General features: G+C 36.9%; 2 protein-coding genes across 2 annotated transcripts; one reads left to right on the forward strand and one right to left on the reverse strand.

Annotated features, from left to right (window-relative positions):
- Positions 1-623: 623 nt before the first annotated feature.
- On the forward strand, positions 624-9,420 carry LOC139725310 (uncharacterized). Its single transcript, XM_071636400.1, has 10 exons — positions 624-948; positions 1,717-1,858; positions 2,351-2,469; positions 3,673-3,810; positions 4,556-4,830; positions 5,477-5,736; positions 6,563-6,767; positions 7,186-7,259; positions 7,660-7,776; positions 9,221-9,420. Exons 1-10 carry the CDS (start codon positions 820-822, stop codon positions 9,418-9,420), a joined length of 1,659 nt encoding a protein of 552 aa, XP_071492501.1. The 5' UTR covers positions 624-819.
- Positions 9,421-18,164: 8,744 nt separating this feature from the next.
- Positions 18,165-23,190, reverse strand: LOC139725311 (monocarboxylate transporter 3-like). Its single transcript, XM_071636401.1, has 3 exons — positions 23,016-23,190; positions 18,857-19,750; positions 18,165-18,298 (listed from the first exon to the last, which is right to left on the reverse strand). Exons 1-3 carry the CDS (start codon positions 23,188-23,190, stop codon positions 18,165-18,167), a joined length of 1,203 nt encoding a protein of 400 aa, XP_071492502.1.
- Between the last annotated feature and the right edge of the window lie 217 nt (positions 23,191-23,407).

Below are 23,407 nucleotides of genomic sequence, written 5' to 3' on the forward strand. Positions count from 1 at the left end.
CTATATAGCCTATCTATAAGTGGCGTGAAGGCAAACCTTTTTTATCAATTTAGGGAGGTGGAAATATTTCACTCCTCTGGTTGTTATGGTACGAAGCTTAGTATATGATTTAAAAAAAAAGACACGAGGTAATAAAGCAAAAGGCATGTGTACACGGCAAACCAACAAACACAAGAAGGCAATCAAACAGGGAACGAATCGTTTGTTTTCGTTGCACTGACTTTTCAATCAGTCACTGAGTAAGTTAGGTTTTAGTTTCCCTACAGAGGGCGCTATTGGTCACAGGGTACAGCTACCATGCTCGGGTAGACGTGTCCGACAGGAATGTTACATTGGTTACAAGAATCAGTGTTCGTTATTTCCCATAAAACTTAAAGAACTCCATGCATATGGGTTTGTCATGTCGAAGTATGTATGTAGACCCGAGTGGCAGATTATTGTATTCCCATGTAGTGAAAATAGCAAATCCCTCTCAGATTGTGACGGACCAAAGTTCGTCCGATTGTAAAAAGATTATTTTTGTATATTTGCCGTAGCGATCACGAGTATTGTGTTTGCAATCATTACTCGTCAATAGCGGCTGCTTGCGCACTGTGGTTGGACGTATCATAAAAGTGTGCTATTTTTTAGGTTCATCCTGTGTGGTGCATCTGCCATGTTATAATAAAAAGCACAATTGGATATTTGGAGCTAAAAGCAATTCCGAGATTACTGTTCCGACTATGTGATCTTCAAGAAGCATACAACTCAAATTTAGGTATCCTGTAGTCAACGCAAAGATCCTTAGAATAGATCGCCTCATTTGTTGTCAAAAGCAATATGGCATCATCAAATCTGGTCCTGCTCGCGACACTACTCGGTCTGTTGATTGGATTTCTGCCCGAGGGTTCCCGCGCACACATCTGCATCATCACCCCTCGACAACGCGGGGACTTCGACATCTCACAGGTAAACTCATTATTGACGTCATCACTAAGAGAAAGCAACATTTTGTGTCCACTAACAGACATCATAACTTAATAATTATCTTCCAGTTTCCTTTCACTACGTCCAGATGATTTAACTTACCGGGGTTAAAAAACAAAATGCTTGCGCTAGATTTCACCATAGAATATTAACATAGTAAAGCATCGCGAATTTCGTTAATTATCATTAAAATACGTTCTTATATCAATGATATTCATTTCTAGAATAAAAAAAAGGAGAAAAGCATCGCATGGTTTGATAAGTATTATGAAGTAATTTGCAAAAACTGTTTTGATTAAGATGAAATGACAAAAATTATAAAAGAATTCTATTTGAAACTGGCATGTCTCCAATTGCAAAAGTGATAATTAGCAGACTTTTCATTTCAAGAATAACGTTATTGAGTATAAAGCATGACATCCCACCAAAAGAGGGGATATTATAAACGATTCAGTGACCAAAATAATAATAATAATAATAATAATAATAATAATAATAATAATAGTAATAATAATAATGATAATAATGACAATGATAATGATGGTAATAATGATAATAATAATAATGATAATAATAATGATAATGATAATAATGATAATAATAATGATAATGATAATAATGATAATAATAATAATAACTAGGTGTTCTATGATAGTGTCGCGACAGGAATAGAAAATCAAACAAACAAACAAATAAAAAACTGGAACCTATCAACTGTAGTATAAATCTCTCTCATATTACAATGAACAGCCAGGGAGCAAAACCTGCGTGCGGCACGAAGCCCCATGTGGTGGCCAGTCCCCGGAGCAGCCCCGGGTAACGTATGTGGCGGGACAAACGGCTCTCATCCGCTTCCAGCAGAATCTTAACCACTATGAAGTCGGACTGCCAGGTAAGGACACTTTGAGAAAATAAAAAAAAAACCTTGCAATTCCGACCATTAAATGAATTAAATGAATGAATGAATGAATGAATGAATGAATGAATGAATGGGTTAATGAATGAATAAACAAATAAACCGAATGTAGCTATAAAATGACCGAAGATATAAATTGGCTTTAACGAGCTGGCTGAATAAAAATGATTAAAAATGAATAGATAATATAATGTAACAAACAAAGAGATAGAAACACATGATACAAACTCATCTTCTCATTATGTGTTTATTTATGTTTAAATATAATTATGTTTCTAGAAATTATGCACTTTCCACTGTACGTGTACTATGGCAAGTATAGATTAACACTTTCCAAAAGAACATTTTGCTTCCACAAAGTTTGGGGGCACCTAATACATTGATGCGAAGTGAAAAAAAAATGTCACCCTACAGTCGCTGACCTAAATACATTGTATGTTTCATTTAAAAAAAAAAAAATCTTTTCAGGATACATGGACATTTCCCTGTCTGCGAACACAACGTCCACAGATTTTCGCACACTCGCCGCTCTTGGTGACACATACGAATATGCCCAGTGGAACCAGCGTAATTACACTGTTGCCGTGGTAAGTGTGACCTGAGGAAGTTGTCATTTTCTGTAGTTGAGCGGAAGTACATTCACCAATCATCTAACCAAAGAGAATGAATACGAACCAGTGCCACGCAAAGTATTAATAGTTACCATGGAATAAATATACAACTACAAACAAAACAATAGTGTTATTGCGCACGAATACATAAAATAATTAACTTTATTGAAACTGACAACAGTGGATATATAACTGTAATTGGTAATCTAATAATTAGTGGGAAATTGAGCAAAGAAAATGGGATTCCATCGGGATTCTAACCCGAGACCTCCGGATTGCTAGCCCGTTGCCCTATCGACTGAGCTATAGCCGTCCCAGAAACCCTAAATTCTCAATGCTCGAATGGTCAGAAGCTATAGCAGTGTGTTTGTGTTTGTCACACACGTACACACTTAAACCTGGCATAAACCCGAAGGATAATTCAACTTGGGGATAAATGCGAGGGATCACCGATCATGTGATGCAGCTTATTGAGCATGTAACAAACGCAAACAGAAAAACTGACCAGAAATGTATATCAATTATAAAGTTCGAATCCCGATGGAATCCCATTCTTTATTTTGCTCAATTTTCCACTAATAAATAATATTCATTTCTGGTCAGTTTTTCTGTTTGCGTTTATAATATAATAATATAACATATAAATCTTCGTCCGTTACAGAATGTAAGAAAAAAAGAGAAAAAAACTCAATTAGCTGTTCACCACATTATGCGCCTACTTTGATCAGAGAAAAACGAGAGAGTTATTATTTCAGAAAGGAAACCTAAACTACATAATGATGATGATAATGATGATGGTAAGGCCTTGTTTATCCAGGGTAGCCTCTTTAGTGTTGTCACTGTTCTACCAGAGGGTCCTGCCATTATTATTGCCCTATAAATAGTGTCACCATGTACCCATTTGTACACCTGGATCGAGAGGGACGTGGTGGGTGAGAACGTCTTGTCCGAGGACGTAAGCATTTGATAGGCGGAATTCGAACTCGGGTCCTCCAGATGGGAGTAGGGAGTCTTCCACTATGCCACAGCGCCCTCATAACTATCCCATTTTGATAGATGACTTCGAAGTGAACGCAGTACGATTTAATCAAAAATAAATGCATTGGTGTGTTCTAGCATGGACCTATGATTCTAGTAACGCTGACCACAGTTTGTCGTTATTTTTGTGTTCATTTACAGGTCATGCCAAATGTCACTTGCGATCATTGCGTCCTGCGCATGCGCTACGTCAGCCATAAGGAAGGAGAGGAAATTTTCTACCAGTGTTCTGATATTGCCATAAAATCCAATCAGACAAATCATTATGATTACAATGAGGTGAGTCAAAGTTTTCTTTGATCCATTTGAGATCAAGTATGACAATTCCAGTAAATTACGTTTTACAGTTTCAGCAATATATTGAAAATCTCGGAATCTTGATATTATGCAGTTGCCCTAATTATGACGGTGTCTGCACTTTCGACTTCTTCAGCGTTCCATTTTCATTTTAATTTCCATTTTCAATTTCCATTTTTAATTTCAATTCCTTTCTGCAACTTTTCAATTCTACAATATAAAACCGAAAATGCAACCATAAGACCAAGTTTTGGGTGAAATTAAGCTTTCTAGGAGAGAATCAAACATTCAATGAAAACTTTCAGATACTTTTAAGGCACTGAAAATTACTGCGATTTGTTTTTCATATCATAGCTGAACAGAAGCACAATAATGCGTATCGGTAGGATGCAGATTTTTATTAACAAAGACATAATCATAACAGCACAAAACGTCTAACGTATCTGACAACGATGCTAGATTGGCAATAATGTTTGCCTCTCAACACACTGATGAATAAAGATTATTAAATTCTAGTGCCTTCCTACTTTATACTAAGGACGAAGTTGAACTAAGCATATAGGCATAGGTATACATGTAGGTATAAGCCTGTTTAAATTCATGAAATTCTTCCGTCGAATCATTTTGCGATAAACACAGGTAGTTTATGTCTGAGAAAATATGATATTACTCCGTCTTTGCGTGTTTACTCAAATGCGCCGATTTTTCTTCCTATTTCTGTATAAAGACCCTCACGAAAGATGACCGAAGAAACCTTCCCAACAGCTTGACAAAGGCCATGGCATTAACTCGTCGCACTGCGTTAGAGTCCCGACGTGGAAACGGCAGACGATCGGACACGAAATTGAGCTACCCGTCCCTGTACGGCATCTCGTGGAACCCGTTACAAGAGAGGGGAAGTCACCTGATCACTATTGATGAAAAGACTGGAGCCATCGAACCGAAGTTGGCCCTCTATTTCGGGGTTGGCCCGAACATTCAATATGGGACGCCGTCACCAAGGTAACCACACCATCGATTCATGAGATCACGGTGTTGTTTTGAATGACTATATACCAACATTTACTTACACTTACTTACTGAATAATCCTAACTTCTAGACTGCTTTGGTTACGCCTTCAGTGTTAAGACTATCTCAACTCAAAGGAGTTTATGTTTTTCAATTAATTTTTACACAAACTACAATATTTTTAAGTGTATTGAAATTTGAAAGGGCTGAAAGTGTCTTTTTAGTGTCGGTTAATGTTTGTGTTAATGAGTATTTCTATTGTGGCAGTGAAAGACTTGTCAACTTTTTCTATACATGACAGAGGTTAGAGCTAACATTGGCTTCAGTTGGAGGGAAATATTTATACAGCACCCTGAACTCAAACTGTGCTCGAAACTCCAAAACGAGAGGGAGTAGTGTCAAATTAACCCGTTAAGGACGAGTCCCGAGTATAATCTGGCAAGTGTCCGAGAATATGGGAAATGCGTGATGTAGCAAAATCAGCCCGTCCTCAACCGGTTGAAGTAGATATATCATTGACATCTTAAAACTGAAATGTTGTACATATATATATATATATATATTTTTTTTTTTTTTTTTTTTTTGGGGGGGGGGGGGTGCGATTCCATGTTTAGATGACTGTATTTTTTTTTTAAACAGCGCCCTCTCACAGAAATACATCATGGATGCGATCACGTGCTACTCGCGGGAAATCCCCTACGTTTTCCTCCTCGAGCATCGCAACGGTGACCTGGACGCTCGCCCCAACAAGATCGTCTGGATCGACATGCAGGCGTACGACATTGCCGGAGAGTACGAGGTAGAAGGCCTCGCGGACGATGCACACATCACCGCTCTGAATAGCTACCAGCGGACAACATTCCTGACGTTTGCTATGCAGCCGACTCCTAACAATCCCGGTAGAGAATCTTCTGAGCCCCATTTCATACAATTATGTTATCATACTATCATACGAACTTTTTGATGAAATCGGACCCTGGTCCCACATTGGATATACAACAAAATATATAAGATACATTCTATCTTACGCAAAAGACATCACTCAAACCGGACTTGGAAACTTGAAACATAAAAATTGATATAAATAATCACAATGTACATTAACACGAAGCATTACAATGTTAACTTACATTCACAGCTATTCAATAAAAGCAAAGACTGATGATATGCTTGTGTGATTTTGTACCATTATCCGGCCAATGATATTGCAGTAGTCATTATCTTTTTTTTTGTTGTAAAAATTATGACCCCCACACAAAATAAGTGAATTAGTTAGTTTACTTTCTCACTATAGAACAAAAACAGCAAAATTAAAGCAACATTTTAACACGTCATCATGGTTATGACACTTAATTGACGTTGCAACAAAATATCATTATAAAGCAACTGCTATGAACTTGTGACCATAAATATAGGTCATAATATACTCAAAACAAATAAGAAACAAACATTTCCTTGTCTTGGTGTAACACAGAAACACACGTGATTGTACTGTACCATTTCCACTCATGGGTGTCGGCCGATAAATTTTACATCGTTGCCTTTTGAATATTTCAACTGTCATATTCTATACTTCATTTTTTGACAATCGTTTCTTTTATGCTATTTTCCAGTAGTAGTGTTTTCATTTTCTTTTTTCTTTTTCTTTTTTGTTGTTGCTTGTGTCAGTCTACCTTGCCGATTTCTATTATGTTATATCGTTGTCATTAATTGTTTTTGTTCCAGGTAACTTCACGTTTTTGTTCGGCACGTTGGATTACATGGGGAATTACGTCAACCACTTCACCGAACCCAAGACCGATGACCTCTACGTGAACTTCCTCTATGCTACGGAGGACTTGAAGCGGCAGATGTATTACGTGTTGCTAGGGGACGAGAACGCGCCAGTCAAGCTGAATGCACGCATCCACTCGTACAACATTACTTCAAAGTAACGATGCATTGATGTTACAGATATTTATGGACTGTATGTCTATTATTTGGTGCATGTATGGCCTTTATTTGCGAATTTAACAAACTAAGAGTTAACAAGGCACTACTAAATGGTTGCTTTTAATGCCAATCGTTTAGTTTAAAGAAATCATGTTATCATGTAACTATTATGCAATGAACTCGTTTGAAGATATCTTTATAGAGTATAATTATAAAGAGTTGTTGAACCTTCTGTAGTGACATTAGAGAAGAATTTGAGTTATTATGGACTGAGACATCTGCCATAACATCTCACATCTTAGTCCCACACTTTCACAACTATGTATGCCCACAACTATGTATGCCACTGGGTAAATACGCAGTTCATTAATTTGTAGAGATTCGTTCAAAGTTCTTTTTCCTTTCTACCTTGGCAGCAATGTTACGAAGATAGTGGAAGTCGACGTGTCAAAGTACACCGTCAACGCAATCCATGTTTACGAGAAAACAGGTAAATAATGCTTCCCTTATGGCATTCCTCTTGATGTTATTAAGCTCTGAATTGGCTTGAAATGATTTGTTATAAGATACACCGTCAAAACGTCTTGTAACGACTTTAAAGAATGACTCGGATTTAATTTTTGTGTCGGATTCCATTGTTTTTCCGTGTGATCCATTATAATTAGTAAGTTAGTGTAACTGTTTACTTTCATAATACTTCCTCACATGGTGTCAACCAAAAGGTTTAGAACAACTGCTGGTGTTGTTGTTTCGTTGATATCTCTTGTTTGTTGCCGCAATTATTGTTGTTGTTGTTGTTGTTGTTGTTGTTGTTGTTATTGGTTGGTGATTTTTTTTTTTTGGTTTTTTTTTTGTCATTATCTTTCATCTCATCTGCTCTCTTTCGGAAGGACAATTACTGGCCGTTTCGCCCGGACTGTTCCCGCAACAATACCCACCGTGGTATTTGGTCACTGTCGATCCAAACACTGGTGATGTCAGTCCCGTCATGCAAATAGCGCCCTCAGGTAAGGTCCCCAGAAAGGAGTTGATCTTCACTTGTTCTTTTCTCGATGTAATGTGTCTTTCGAAGATTAATGTGGCTCAAGATTTGCATTAAATCAGGAGAAATGGAAAAAGGTTCATACCTATTAAGATTACATCTATTAAAACACATCTGCTTTCCAGATATTGATTACAGGATCACTTTTACGTGCAGATAATAAACTAAAGAATAACAGAAATGTCATTCATCTTGTTTGTTACCATTTTTAGTCGTCTTATCATAAATGTAGTTATCACCCCAAAGCATCGTTATCATCATTATAGTAATCATCATTATTTCTATTATGATGATGATGATCATTATTGTTATTATCTGTTATGATCAGTCTTATGATCACTATCCCTAACCCTTTCTGCACCAATGAGTTGAATTCAGTGCACAAAAATTCACACACAAGCCTCTGCACAGGTCATTATTGGTTGCCTTTTTATTTTATACTCGGGCGTTCATATTTAATTCAAGAGTCTGATCTCAAATTGACTTAATTCCATTCTTGTTAGTTTGAGATATTTTGTGATTAAGGAAGACAACATCAAAATAAAAATATTTGAGATATTTTCATACAACTTCAAGAATATTGTTATGTGACAAATCAGTGACGTATATCACAGGAAAAGTTTTGTTTCGCTCCATTGATGATGATGGAATTGTTTTCAAATGTTTAAAGATGGCGCTTAAATCGTTTTGCGAATAAACTCTTCAACTACTAGTATCTATGAATGCAATTCCTACTGCCACTCGACCTTGCCCTAGCACGACATGAACTGTGACGCCATTCAATATCATTAAGTGCATCAATTCACCTACAAAATACGCCATTAATTTCATGCTGTTACAGCAAAAACCAACTCGAGTTATGTATCTCTGCTGTTGATATTGTACATGCACCATAATAACCCCACACAGAACACCAAAAAATCTTTCCGCCTGAATTAAGAAATTCGATGTTTGCAACCTCACAATAATCTCACTTCAGCAAAATCACACTATGTCTGGTGTTTAGGTAATGATAACGGAGGCATACAAAATTTGTATAGATATTTTCCGCAGTACAGGTCTCGCTTAATTCATATAAGGTTGATAGGCAAAGCAAGCTAATCGTAATTAGCGCATGGCTGATTAATCGTTCGAACAGTCAACACCCCTCCACCCCCAGCCCCGCGCAAATTGCTTGCTTTCGAAAAGGTTGAGTGAGCAATTTACTTTATTATCATTACAACAAACGGAAAGGAAATGCAAAGCAGATTGTGATATGCTTTTTTTCAGAGAGTATAAATGTCAAAACCTGCTATTCTATTTGCAGCCTGCTGTTTATGATGTGTAACAGAGGGTATCATTCTTGATGAAAATTGGAAATGGTTGCGTTGCGACTTTCATTAGCATAATTGTTCCCCCTTTTTTTGCAGGTATGTTCGCCCCTTATTACGGAGGTGCAGTTGTCAACATCGACCAAAGTGACGGCATCCTATTTTACGTGTTTCGCGTGGCGGATTCTATGGCCAACATCATAGCAACCGTTGCCTTGGAAACCGGAGATGTCACTTTCTCCCAACTGACCTCTCTCCAGTTCGTCCATAACATAGCGTACTTTGATCCTTATAACTAATACACTTGCCTTGCATGAATGCAATAAACCATGCATGATAATTACATTCATCTCCTTTTGTATAAGTGAAATTGTTACTCGTCTGGAACATTGTCTGAACGGTGAAGCATCTATACTTCTCAGAAAGCAAAACAGATTTTATGACTTTCTCTCCATATTGACGCTTACGTATTAAAGAAGCGATCTATTATCGGTGTTTTTCTTGTTAATGTAGCTGTCATATTGTATCGCTTATTACTTCACTTATGGCCACATTTTTTAAATGACATATACTAATTTTGTTCAACCATTTCTTGCATTCCGGAAATCACCGAAGAACCCCCATTCGAACGTTGGCATTTGTAGACATAGCTCAAAGATATATGATGTAGAATAGATAATATGATATGCAGATTTATTACACATGTGCTATTAAAGAGACCAGCTATGTATACACTTCGTTTATAGTTGTCTTTTTTATGACTCTCTTTTATTTACATGTAACGTACTTTATGTATATAAACATGCTACTTCATTGATAATACCTTTATTATATCATAGTCATAATTATTTTGTCTCATTTACATAATCTTATGTGTGTGTTACTCTTATCAATATTCCTACTGATTTGTAGCATCATTTTATCTTTTTATTTTTTTTAAAAGAACCGGCTGGAACTTATTTTTATGGTATCCCTGTACCTCTATAAACTTCCCACTATATACCGTATCCTTCTTCTTTTTCATCATCATCATCATCATCTCCTTCTTCTTCTTCTTCTTCGTCTTCTTCTTCTTCTTCCTCTTCTTCACATTAATCTCTTTTTATCACATTTTGTTTTTATCTTGCATGATGGAAACAGCAACACATTTTGCGAATATTCATGGAGTTATACATTCAGCTTCATATTTTTTGGCCGGCATTGTACATGGGAAAGAATAATAATCTTCATACATCTTTTGCTACAGTGAGATTACACGCAATCAAAGTGACATCACAATGTGGCGAACTGATTAAGGAAGAATCATAATGTAATTGTTACATCACATTCAAATGCCAGAGAGTCACTCGTTACTGCAGGTAATGTAAGTGTTGAAATTAGCAAAGGTTAGTAATATTCAATGGATTAGGAAAATCCACTTTTCTGTTCATCTTAGCTCAAATATTTACCAGCTTGATAGGCATATTTTTTTATCAATTAAACTTTTGCATTTCAATAATATGAATTTTGCTGAAGAAATGAAAAAAAGTTTGAATCTTGATTTGTAGATTTTGCTTGTGTGGCTGCTTTTAGTTATAAGGATTACTTGGGTAAATTTTGTGCCATGACAGATGCTCCCATTTCCATAACTAGGAATATGCAGTACATAATATTAAAGAACGGGTTAGTTTTTTCCCTTATACCTACTTTTTTCAAGGATGGAATCTATCTTTAATGAGCGTTGAGGGTCAAGGAAAACTAGTCAATATCATTGATTGAACTTTACTCGAGCGTGTAACGTTCAGCAAATTAAAAGTCAACACGGTCAGTAAATCTATCTTTGGCTTGACTGCGGGATATATGGCTCATTATTTTCGGCTTCTAATTACGAGTTAGCCATCTCATCTATCCTTCCATCTCTCTTATCTTTCTGTATAATTTATTACTTTGTCATTCCCTTTCATATGGCACTATATCTACCAATCTCTTTCTATTTTCCTTTATGAAGAGTTTGATCGGAAAAGGGGGCAAGCGCCCTTTCTGAACATTTTAGAGTAAGGCGAACATCAGGGAGACATTTCATCAAGCGTTTTGTCATATATTTTTTTATAGATTTGACAAATTTGCTCCTAGACAATCAGATGCAAGGATTCCACTAGCTTAAAACAGTTTGTCAAATATCTGATATAACGCTTGATGAAATGCCCCCCCCCCCCATAAGAACAAAGTAGAACCTTTCCTGTCATTTCTTATAATACTTTAATTGTTGCTGAACAAGAAATATTCTTGAAGTTATATATGTTGAATACTTTCCTTTTATTTCTTTTTATTTGTCTTTACCGTTTTTAGCTATTAACAAGGATGGCATTACAACTAATTTTGCGATGAAATTAATTATTATTTCTGTCCATCTGCTTGTAGGCTGTGATATCCTGACTGATGGTTTTCATCAATTCTTTCCTCTCAAAACAAATATGCAACAAGCATTGGCATGTGCAGTACGTCGAATTCCGATATTGTTTGCATTAAGTGGTTTTTATCGAGTGAGTGTGTGTGTGTGTGTGTGTGTGTGTGTGTGTGAGTGTTTGCGGAGCCAATTGTATTTCCTTCTCTTAAAAAAGGGTTGGAGATCAATTCATTTGAAGATATAAATGAAGGTAATTACAATTATGTCAGAAGTATACTACACGTAGTAAATATAACGAAATTGAGATGCTGAAATATGGACAATAAATGACTAGAACTACTATTATACAGTATAAACAACGAGATCCATTTTTATTCAATAACAAAAAAGCTATGAAATGCCTGTTTCTGTGTCTAAGCTTCATCTTTCACTTGTCACTTGTTTAAAAGCATTTTATTGTAAGGCCGGTTTAGTTGGATGTCTGCCATTATTGTGATTTTCATTACAAATACCGAGTATGTTGTAGGGAAAAATTGCATGGTTCGTCTTGCACTCTAAGAGGACTTTTTTTAAAAAAATTCTTTTAAGCCCGGGTTGGTTGTTGCGTGCAACGATGTTTCTCGATTTAGAGTGCCACCGCCAAGACAGCAGCACGTACGAGTGCATCATTTTGGTAATTATTTTGGCTTTACGCTGAATCGGGGAACATTGCGTGCATATCATGATATGCGTGTTTAATATTTGATACAAATTGATTAGTTAAACTGATAAAATTGACTGATGAGCCGCTGGAACCGCAGAGGGAGTAGCTTTATTGCAGGCGTTGCCATGGTGACGATGTGTCACAAAACCCATTTTGTACGTGATGACAAATTTCTGTATATAGAATAGAATAGTTAACATCTTTCCTTTTTTTTCATAGCGGAGACAATCCTCACAGATTCTGAACTTCAAGTGGAATAGTAAGGCTTTTCTTTTTTTTAAGCGTTTTTTTTTTTTTTTTTTTTTGCTTAAAGGTCTTGTTTACCTTTGGGAACAGTAATTTTACAAATGTTAAAAATATCACATTTGGTGCATATGTGTAGGTCTGTTGTTTCACAAAACATCCTAGTATATAAAATTTTTGCTATAAAGCCTAAAATATAAGGAGATATCAGTATTTTTCTCATCAAACCATAGCTGTAGACGGCTTATTCTGGCAATATTTTCATCATAACTATTGTTCACATTTTGTCTATTTAACAATACTTGACATTGTTTATAGGGACTCAAATTGTGGTTGTTTCTATCCAAAACTCACATTTTGGAACTATTTTAAAGCACTAATGCTGGGTTTTTTTGTTTCATCTGCAAAGGGTAAATTATGCCTTTAATTACCTGGTACGTATTTCTTCATGCCATGTACAACTATAAGCAATCGCCATGTAATTATGTGTATGTTTAAACTCGCATAGAATGTTTCATAAGAATGTTCGGCAACATACTCGGTTGTATCTTAAACATGTTCGCATACTTGCATATTTCTCACCATGAATGAAAATGAGATGTATAGCATCAGATGACAGGTATATATATATATATATATATATATATATATATATACATATATATATATACATATATATACATATATATATATATACATATACACACATATATATATATATATATATATATATATATATATATATATACATATATATATACCTGTCATCTGATGCTATACATCTCATTTTCATTCATGGTGAGAAATATGTGAGAAATATATATATATATATATATATATATATATATATATATATATATATATCTTATGTATGAAATAGGAAGAGAAATAGGTCTACTTGTACTTTCCAATGTATGTATTAAGCACACGTTGCTCATGTTGTAGCAAACCGTCTACCATTATCATGCTCATAATGATGTATATAGATCCTCTTGACAAAAACATGCCAAAAGCTCGAAAACAGGATGTCTATAGTTAGCGCACATTTATTTCTTCAACCTGCACAGATACACATACTCACACAGATTGCTTTGATACGCACGTACGCACGATCCTTTGACAATGTTTGAGGTTCGCTGTTTTTTCTTCGTGTGACGTATATACAGCCTTCACTTGTTGCATTAAACGACTATCAATTACATATTAGGAAAATTGCAAACGAGTAGACATCCTTGACCGAAAAGCCAGCAACGCGTTACTTTGAGCAAAGCTCTCCTAATGATGTCGCAGCAACCAAACTGTAGTGCATAGTGTAGAAATTGGATAAGGGGATGATGTCAATCGGTCTTCCAGTATCATACGTGGGGAGTGTTTCACAAAGAATTAATAAGTCGAACTTAAACGTTAAGAAAATGTTGGTAGGCCGTTGGTTTCTCATTCCAGTTTTATCTAATGTTTTCAGAAGCCACTTCAAAGTGCTATCAAAATACATGTATACAGAAAAACTGTTTTGCCCCTTACTTTATTTTGTTATGTAATGCTGTATGAAAAAAAAGTCAAAAATGTTCACTCTTATGAAATTATGAAATTTAGAATATCATTGAAGTCACACACAGCCTATCATAATCTTAAGTTGATCTTAGAATTCAAGATCTTAGCTTTAATTCTTTGTGAAACACCACCCCCCCCCCCACACACACACACCAGTATTAGTTGTGACCGACAATTCGACAACGAGCACTCCGTCATTGTGCACTGTGGTGTAGGTGACGAGTTAATTCGTCTGCGGGATAATTTAAAACAAACAAACAAACAAACAAAACAAATTACAATTAGATGAAAACAGAGTTCGAAACATCGAGCCAAACTCTGCTTAACAACGGTTAACGACAACAGTTAACGGTTAATTACGTACGACTTTTATATTTTGTTCTTTCCCAGTCAACCGCATGTATTTGACAGTTCATTCATATACCCGTATGCCTACGTACCAAACGATGTTTGAGTCCGCGTGTTGGTACCAGTACAGAAAAGATGACGAAGTAGGGTAGTAATGCATTTTAGTCCAACGGTGCTATTGAATAAATAACACTGATGGACTAAAATGCATTACTTCCCTACTCCGTCATCTATGTATATATATATGTATGTATATTATATATATATATATATATATATATATATATATATATATATATATATATATATATATATATAGTGTGTGTGTGTGTGTGTGTATGTGTGTATGTGTGTGTGTAATATGATAGTTAAATAGAAGACATGATACATCAAAAAACAATTGAATATATTCAATTCGTGATCTTCCATAGGTGGTGCATTCTTCAAAATCGGACTGGTAAAAGAAAGGTATGAAATTTCAGGGGAGTATCGAGCGTTTGCCGAAGAGTAAGTAATACTGGTCAAAATCCAAAATGGCAACTCGAGCAATTCGATGACCTCATTGCCTCAAAACTCACCCATTCATTGTACACAGTGATGATCGTTAAGTCGTTCTTAAAGCCACAAGCAATCACTTTCTTTACGAGGTTACCATTGCCACATTGTCACAGCTCTAGAACAATGTGAGAAAAAAAAATAATAATGAATTATCCTCTCCTGAATTCTCTGGTCAAAAAAAAAAACAAGAGCAAAAATCAAATGAAAATAACTTTTATGTGGACAAAAAATGGAATTCTTCTTTCGTTTATTAATTTAATTTCACTTCATTTCATTTCATTGCATTTCATTTCATTTTCCAGCAAAAGTATAAAGTGCAATTATGACATTTGCATATACAAACGAAATCAATGCAGCTCATTTTTCTTTACAATAAAACACAACATAATTTAAGGAAATGCATAAGTAAGCTGTAACTAAACCGAGTCCAGGAAAAGTTGTCGGAAATGGAGGGTACTGTTAAAAAGCATTTAGTTTGTATTGTAGAATGCAGTCCCCTCATGAGCAGTAGTTAATCAGGGGCGGATCCAGGAATTTCGTAAAGAGGGGGCGCCTTTACAAAATTAAAGGGTGGGGGCGCAAGCACGGTGCGCTCCCTCCCTCCCCCCGGATCTGCCACTGATTAATAGTAATAGGCAACACGAAACGATACGACATTGCCCGAGATGCAGGAGAAACATAAGACCGATCATACGTACACATACAAATCATAATAATCATAATAATCATACAAAATCGCAGACAGTAACAAAGCAGCTCTCTTACATACGCATTGAAATGATTAACAGGAGGCCAAAATGGACAGGAAGCAGAGGACAGGGAAAGGGGCAAAGGAGGAAGAGTTCAAGGGTCGATACGCTAAAACACACGAAACCGGGTTTACCATTTGCCGGGATATAAATATACTGAATAAAAATTGTGATATATTAAATTCATCAAGCAAAATTGATAACGATAAAACATTGAAGTAAATAGACGTCTTTCAAAGATGGAAATCCCCAGTGATAAAGGAATTTATGAGAAGTTCTTCAATCTAAAAGTAAGTTTCTTTAAATTATAAAGTAATTTTCATCCCATTAGGATTAGAATGTCTTCTCATTTCACATAGAACTTTGAAAGGAAATTCTATCCTACTTTCTTGCTTTGTACGATAACGGAAGAAGCAGATAAGTAAATTCGGAATTTGGAAATATAAGAAATGAACAAATTTTTAAAGGTACCCATTTATACTCCTGGGTCGAGAGGGACGTGGTGGGTAAAGCATCTTGTCCAAGGACGCAAGCACTGGGCGGGACTCGAACTCGGGTCCTCCGATCGGGAGTCGTGAGTCTTATCCACTATGCCACAGCGCCCCCACTAAATGTTTGTGTCTGTGTCTGTTTTTTTTTTTAATCCAAACTTTAAGTGATCTGCTTCCGTGACTTCTCTGATTTTTCTGTTTTTTTTAATACAAGCAACATATCTATTATGTATCATCATCAGGCATTAAGGAAGTTCATTTTGAAATTCTGTAACAGCATACTTATACTACGATTTACTATCTTGTATGTTATGTGTAAATGAAATATGAATCAGATTCACCTGAAAACATAAGTGGATACTTAAATTCTGAATTTTCAAACGGAAGATAGTTCAATATTAAAGGGATGGTACAGTATTATATAGTGAAGATGAGAATTGGGCTTTTAACTTTTTGCGAGATACCAAGAAAACACTTATGATATAGTACAGAGCATATCATTTTAAGAGGAATTCAAAGTTTATTTGATATAAATCGGGTTTGGAATGACTGAAACATCCAAAAACAAAGTAAAACAAAGTGATGGTAATAAAGTGTGGGTCCCACACTTCATTAAAATCGCTCTTTTTTGATATCTCAGCCATTTCAAAACCAATTTTCATCAAATAAACGTTGAATTCCTCACAGAATTACATGCTCCTTCATATTTCATAAGAAGTTTCTCATTATTTCATCAAAAAATGTTAGAAACCTGAAATTAGGTCTCAACCAAAACTATACAATCCCTTTAACATATCATCATATCAATAATGATAGGCTTATCTTATCATTGAAACGCACATGCACGAATTTTCATTGAACAGTTATTTCCTCAATATCATTATCATTCAGAAAGTTACTTAATAAGTCAAATATGTTAACATTATGTTAACATTTCAGTGTATCATCATTGTAATGGTGATCTAACAACGCAGTGATCGTAATGCTTGCAGTTGTAGGCTACTACGTCCATTACTCTGTCATTCTCTTTCTGAATTGGATTAAGCTGTCAATTTGAGTCACAGTGGTACGATATCCGTTGTGCTGATTGAATAAATCTAATAAACATGAACATTATACTTCTCATCCTCGAGACAATAGTTGTGACTTGCTAAAGATCTGAGCAAAATCGGGCTTTGTTGTAACCATCACACTGGACAACGAAATGTGTTGATAGTCTGTTGTCTACGATAACATGCTAATTTTCATCGATATGAATTTTATTTTTATATGTTTGTTCTTCTCGTATAATGTCTATATAATACATCTATCTCTCAGGTTAAGAAATGTATCCTTCTTGAAAAATTATTGATTTTGACAGAAGAAAATGGAAAGATCGAAATAGAACAACAATCGGAGAGTTGATCAAAACTTGTCACCTAATATGATCACAACCGTCTAGTAATGACGGCCTATTTTTCAAACAAGCTGGAATATCCTTATTTCTTGCCCGATTTTGTTCATTTTGATAGCTGATTAGCAGTCAAATTTTGAAACACTGTAATTCTTTGAAAGAATTATATATATATATATATATATATATATATATATATATATTGAGTTCCTTTTGCAACCCTGAAAAGTACAATTATTTCTTTCACAAGCTTTTATATTGCACAGCTAGGTAATTCAGACCTTTTCTCAAAATAATGAAACTAGAAACTATCCAATCCTAACCGCTATTCTGGATACAAAGGGGACTTTTTAACTCTGAGGTAAATTTCCAAAGATTCCATACCCGTTTTGGGAAAACATTAGTCTTCAACCATGCAAAATTTCATGAAGTTTGCAAAATGGATCTATGAACATTTGATAACAAGGGTCTAGGATTGACCAAGGTAGCTGAGACTGATATTACGTGGCCATGTAAGAAACACCCCTCAACGCCACTCGGTTATAGGAATGTTGCAACGCCCTTCATTGCCGGCTGACGTCAAATTTCATCATTTCCGATATCTGCTCTGAAGAAACCATGTCAGGTTGCTTCATTTTTAGCTCGACGGCGAATGATCACGAAGACAACGACAAGGTTGACGATCATGGAGAACAGGACAAAACCCAATGTATTGAAGACTGCTTTATACGAGTGCGTGATGTCGTAGATACGGCCTTGATAGTAAGCAAAGAAAAAACAAAAGACACGAAACGTATTTAGCGTTTATCCATTGTTTGCTTAGAACACTGGGTTAAGGAAGTCCAATGTGACACTGTACAAATATTTTAGCTAAGGTTTTATTCTAAGGACGTATTTCGAGTAGCAACACGTCGAAACATGAGACATCGGAAGTTTGTGATGTGTAGAAACGTACAACACTATAGTAATATGGTTATTTTTATTTTTATGATTATGATTATGATTATGATTATTATTATTATTATTATTATTATTATTTTATTCGGCATTTCAGACATATTGTGCCCATGTACATGGGTAAACACAAAACGCAATGTCACATATACTCCATGTAAAAAAAAAAAGAAAAAGAAAAGTCGATTTCAACGTTACTTAAATTTTCAAACCTGGTCAAGAGGTATCTAAGAAAGTGGAATATCATTTTTGTTACATAAAACATTAAAGGCAAAATCATAATTTTTGTAAACGTGCGTGACTCTATCAGGGTAACGTGATGATGTGCAACATTTCGATTCATACAAAAACATACGTACCTGATAAAGCACCGCCTATTAGACTACCGATGCCACTTAGAAATGACGTCACAGTGAGAGCAATAGGTACATTTTCTTCATCCTCAATGGTTAACTTGGTCAATACGCTTCCCAGAGAATCTAGCATGAAGACGGCAAATCCTTGAATAAACGCCATTATCGCTAGGTAGAAATAGGCGTCGCTCGCTGAAGTGATGAAGATGGTGACATCGAAAACTGAGCAGCTGATTAGATACACAACCATCAAGTCCAACTTTACAAGCATTGCGACTAACAGAGAAAGTTTTCCGAGTACACCCCCAAAGGCAGCGATGCTCGCAAGGTAAACGGCTCGTGAACTTTCAATGCCTACGGACTCCGCCCCGGGTACGAGGAAGAGAATCCAGCCGTACATACAGAAGTTGAACAGGGTGAAACTCGGAATAACCAAGGCATAGAGAGGCTCTGTGAAACAGACACATGATTTTAATTTAGAGAAAAGCGACGAAGGCTGTAAAGCCTCATCGGCTCCGAAACCAGAACCAGTCCGTGGCGTGCTCCTGTTTTCAGTCGACGGTCCGTCACAGTCAAGCAGTGGCTTCGAAGAGTCCTCGTCGCCCTCCGTAATGCATTCTCTTTCCGGTTCAGTTGCAGGCTGCACATGAAGCTCGTCCCTATCTCTCGGTGGTCGGATTGTCATGGCACAGGGAACGCCATTCAAGCACAATCCTCCCAAAATGAGAAACGCACCACTGTATCCGTACGCTCTCAACGACTTCTCTGCCACGACTGGAAGACAAAACGCCCCTAGAGTTAGTCCAAGGGTGCTGAACGTGTTGAAAAAGATGAACGATTTCGGGAAGTAGTCGTTGAGCGTTACTAAGTTGATGAGATACACAATGGACATTCCGAATCCTGTTTGGCAAAGACATGGACACACGATATATGAAAATTAACTGGTTATAGGACCTACCAAGCACATAAGAATGAAGCATAAAATGCATGCAATCATTAGGAAAACCATTGTGCGAGTAAAGATACCTAGTTTGTTGATGGCTCAAAAGATGGTTTGCCACCAACTTTTTTGTTTTGTTCTATTTTGTTTTAATCATCATTTTCTACATAGTACGTTCTAACCGCTGTATCTTTAACTGTTTTCACAGAAATGCCACATTCATAAAGGCCGTGTCACACCCTTCCGGGTAAGACTTGCGTGCAACTTGTGAAGAACAATTAACGTACGCGGAGGTCCCCGCAGATGACCCGCACATGACAGTACCTAGCACATATCTCACCCGTAATGGCCCGGAGGTGCGCACGCACATCCTTTTTACCCGCAACCATGATTAGGCCCTGTCACACCTTTCCGGGCATGTTAATTGGCTTGTTGCCTGTGGGGATTTTCCAGCATACCGGACAATTTCTGAGGGCGGACAAGGACTTTGGTGAGTTTTGCATGTGTCTTACTTGCTGGACGTGTTCTACTTAACTTCTACTTGCGGATATTCTGTGTGACCTGCGTGCAAGGTGCGTGGGGGCTGACAATTCAGTGACGGAATTCCTCGGAAGGAATGGCAGAGGTCCAACAGAATGTCGTTATCTTGGCAGCATACGGGGACTGCGAAGTGCCTGCGTGGGAGTTGCCTAAGGGCCTCCTACTGGCGTTCTGCGTGGACTTCTTTGGGCAATCCCCGCTACACCCCCGGAAAAAGTTTTGGTCATGCCCAAAACTTGGTTGCGAGTAAATCGGACTTGCGTGCGTACATCCGGGCGACTACGGGCGAGATACGCGCTAGATACTGTCAGGTGCGGACCAACTGCGGAGAGATCCGAGTAGCAAATTTTTCCCCCCGCAAGTCAACCCGCAAAACTTCCCCTGATACAGTGACAAGGCCTTGAGCATGCTCAAAAATGTTCCGAGTGAGTCGTGGGGGTTCGCCCGAAGAGGTACACGAAGAACACCAGTAGGAGGAGACCCTTACCTTCAGCACCTCGCAGGCAGCTCCAACGCAGGTACTTCGCAGTACCCGTAAGTCGCTCGTAACAGAAATGGATCGGTTTCGAAGCTCTCAAGCAGGTCACACGGAATGACGCAAGTAGAAGGTAAGAAGCACGCGTCTATCAGGTGAGACACAAGTGCGAAACTCGCAAACATTCTTGTCCGCCGGCAGAAAATTCTCCTGCGTGCTGAAAAATCCCTACTCGCAACAAGGCCGCGTAGCTTGCCCGGAAATGTGTGACACGGCCTTAAAACTATAAACTCTAAGAGTCTAATATGTTTAAGTCAGGGAGGTGTTAATGAGAAGGAGAGGAATCTCCAATTATCTAAGAGAATAGTGCTGGAATAAACTATTCAGTAATAGACTTTTTTTTTTTAAAGCGTGGTAATATATTTTTCATATAACTCTTACCAATGACATAATTCAAATTTTCTAGTGCTATTGGAAATCGAAGCTTTTTTTCTTCTTCTTTTTAGTCTGCCGAAGGACATATTGATTTAGCCCAGTAAAGCAAATATTTTTTTCTTTTCTTTTTGTTCAGCCGCCACGCTATGTGGTAGGTTGTTTTGTGATACGACTGACATACACATATGCATCAAATGACTTTTCGAACATTTTACTTAAATCACTTCTCCCAAAGGGAAACAGTAAATTTAAAGCTGATGTAATTTCAGACACACCCGTCATAGTCGGCATAATAATGGGCCTTTCGACACAATAATGCTGCTTTCCTGCCAAGCGAAATCCCTTACAGTTTTTGTGTCGATGAGGGATAGCATGTACAACGCTACGGCGCGACATTTCATGCTTCACAAGCGGCCTCCAGAGCACACAAAGCGTTACATTCTAAAGTCATTGAACTGCTCGTCTATGAAAAGGAAACCTTTTGAGACTCTCTGCTAATTCTTTAGTGGTTTCACAAACTCGGAACGGAGCCGAACGGTGTCAATGAAACGCGTTTTCGTCACAAGTTGTAAGAGCTCTAACACAGCTATGGCAAAGCATATATAAACAACATAAACGTACCATTATTGAAAATATATCATAAATTCAATTAAAGTTCACAAGAATAGAAATTTAAAAAAAAAGATAGCTACTGCAATAGAACAAGTGATGGTTAAAGAACGTCTTTACAGTATCTAAGTGTAATCGCTTATAGTCAAGTGCCTGAGTGCAGTCGTGTGGAATAACTTTGCTAGGAGGATTCAACAGATTTTAGTCTCAATCGCAGAGCATGAACGGTCACAAATAGATTTGTTTTGAAAGGCACAAAAAATATTTGTGTGGATGAATAAGTGTTAACAAGTGTAAATCAATCAAAATTTTATCTCAGGGTATGAGACTATAACTTATTACCTACATTCTGCAGAAAAAAGGTCAATTTGCTTCAGTAGTCACAGTGAAATAGGGATTGTTGTGAAGCATGTCAGGAATCCCTTTCCTCCAAGTTTTGTATAGGGAGACACGTTGTCCGTTGTGTTCACGCCTTACAAATATCAAGTTGTTATTAGCAATTCTTCTCACAAAACTCTCTTTAAAAAAAGAGATTGCATGTTTTTTGTCATTATCAACTAAAGAAATGAAAGATTTATTGTATAAAAAAGATGCGGATTCCTACAGATTTGAAAATACACCTGCACTCATGATATTAGTAAGGTATATGAAAATAAATGATTACAGAAAAATATGAAATTATGAACTCATTGATTATCGGCTTGATGTCATCTTCCTTTTTGGCTTTCCGTTTCCTGTTTTCTTTTTCTCTTTCCTTTTTTTTTATCAAGATGATCATGACAGGAATATTTTGCATATTTACAAACTTGAATAGTCACATATTGACATATCTACATCTTGTTGGTTGCCCTGTCAGTTGTGAGCAAAATATTTTCATTCATGATATGGATGTCAATATCATTCAAGTCCTAAACTTGGGAAAATGGAACCACGACATGCTCTACAAATATCCTCATTTCCCCGTTACTACTGGACCGAATTGAATGGGGGTTTCTCCAAGATGTAGGTAGCAAACAATAGTTTGATATCCTGAATAAGCATTGAGAATGTTAAATCATTTTGAAATTTATCAATGCGAAAAGTCCTATTGTAATTTTTGGGACGTACAGTAGTGTCAAAAATGATTTCATCGGTATATCAACCACTTTAATAAGGAAGGTACTAACCTAGTATAGCGAAGAGGCAGCCAAGATAGATTGGGGTCTCGACCAGAGGAACGCACATCAAGGGTACGGCGCACATGAAGCTACCAGCGATGGCCAAAAACCTTCTCGGCAGGACCTTCATCAGTGAATACACGAACGGACCTGTGAAGAGCAGGAACTCGAACGTCAGTGTCATATTGATGAAATACATTTGAATATGAAATATTTTGTCCTTGCAACGATTATTGGTTTGCCCTATAAGGTAACCAATATCACTCTAAGAAAAATAGGTGCAACTTTGCATCTTTCAGACCAGAAAGGTGCAAAGTTGCACCCCTAAAGGTGCTCCCATTGTGTCACTGATGAGAGCGCAAAGTTCAACCTATTTTCTTAGAGTGAAGTAGTAGCGGCAG

The sequence above is a fragment of the Diadema antillarum genome, unplaced genomic scaffold (genome assembly GCF_040938485.1).
Source record: "Diadema antillarum isolate AM-2024a unplaced genomic scaffold, OU_Dant_1.0 seq00000032_RagTag, whole genome shotgun sequence".
NCBI lineage: Eukaryota > Metazoa > Echinodermata > Echinoidea > Diadematoida > Diadematidae > Diadema > Diadema antillarum.

What these genes read in the sequence shown, in the direction of transcription:
- LOC139725310 (XM_071636400.1), top strand. Translation starts at nt 820, where the DNA reads ATGGCATCATCAAATCTGGTCCTGCTCGCGACACTACTCGGTCTGTTG. An exon ending in GTAATTACACTGTTGCCGTG is followed by an intron (nt 2,470 to 3,672) that starts GTAAGTGTGACC and finishes GTTCATTTACAG; the next exon opens with GTCATGCCAAATGTCACTTG. An exon ending in ATCATTATGATTACAATGAG is followed by an intron (nt 3,811 to 4,555) that starts GTGAGTCAAAGT and finishes TTCTGTATAAAG; the next exon opens with ACCCTCACGAAAGATGACCG.
- LOC139725311 (XM_071636401.1), bottom strand. Translation starts at nt 23,190, where the DNA reads ATGACACTGACGTTCGAGTTCCTGCTCTTCACAGGTCCGTTCGTGTAT. An exon ending in CTGCCTCTTCGCTATACTAG is followed by an intron (nt 19,751 to 23,015) that starts GTTAGTACCTTC and finishes TTTGCCAAACAG; the next exon opens with GATTCGGAATGTCCATTGTG. An exon ending in AATAGGCGGTGCTTTATCAG is followed by an intron (nt 18,299 to 18,856) that starts GTACGTATGTTT and finishes CTTACTATCAAG; the next exon opens with GCCGTATCTACGACATCACG.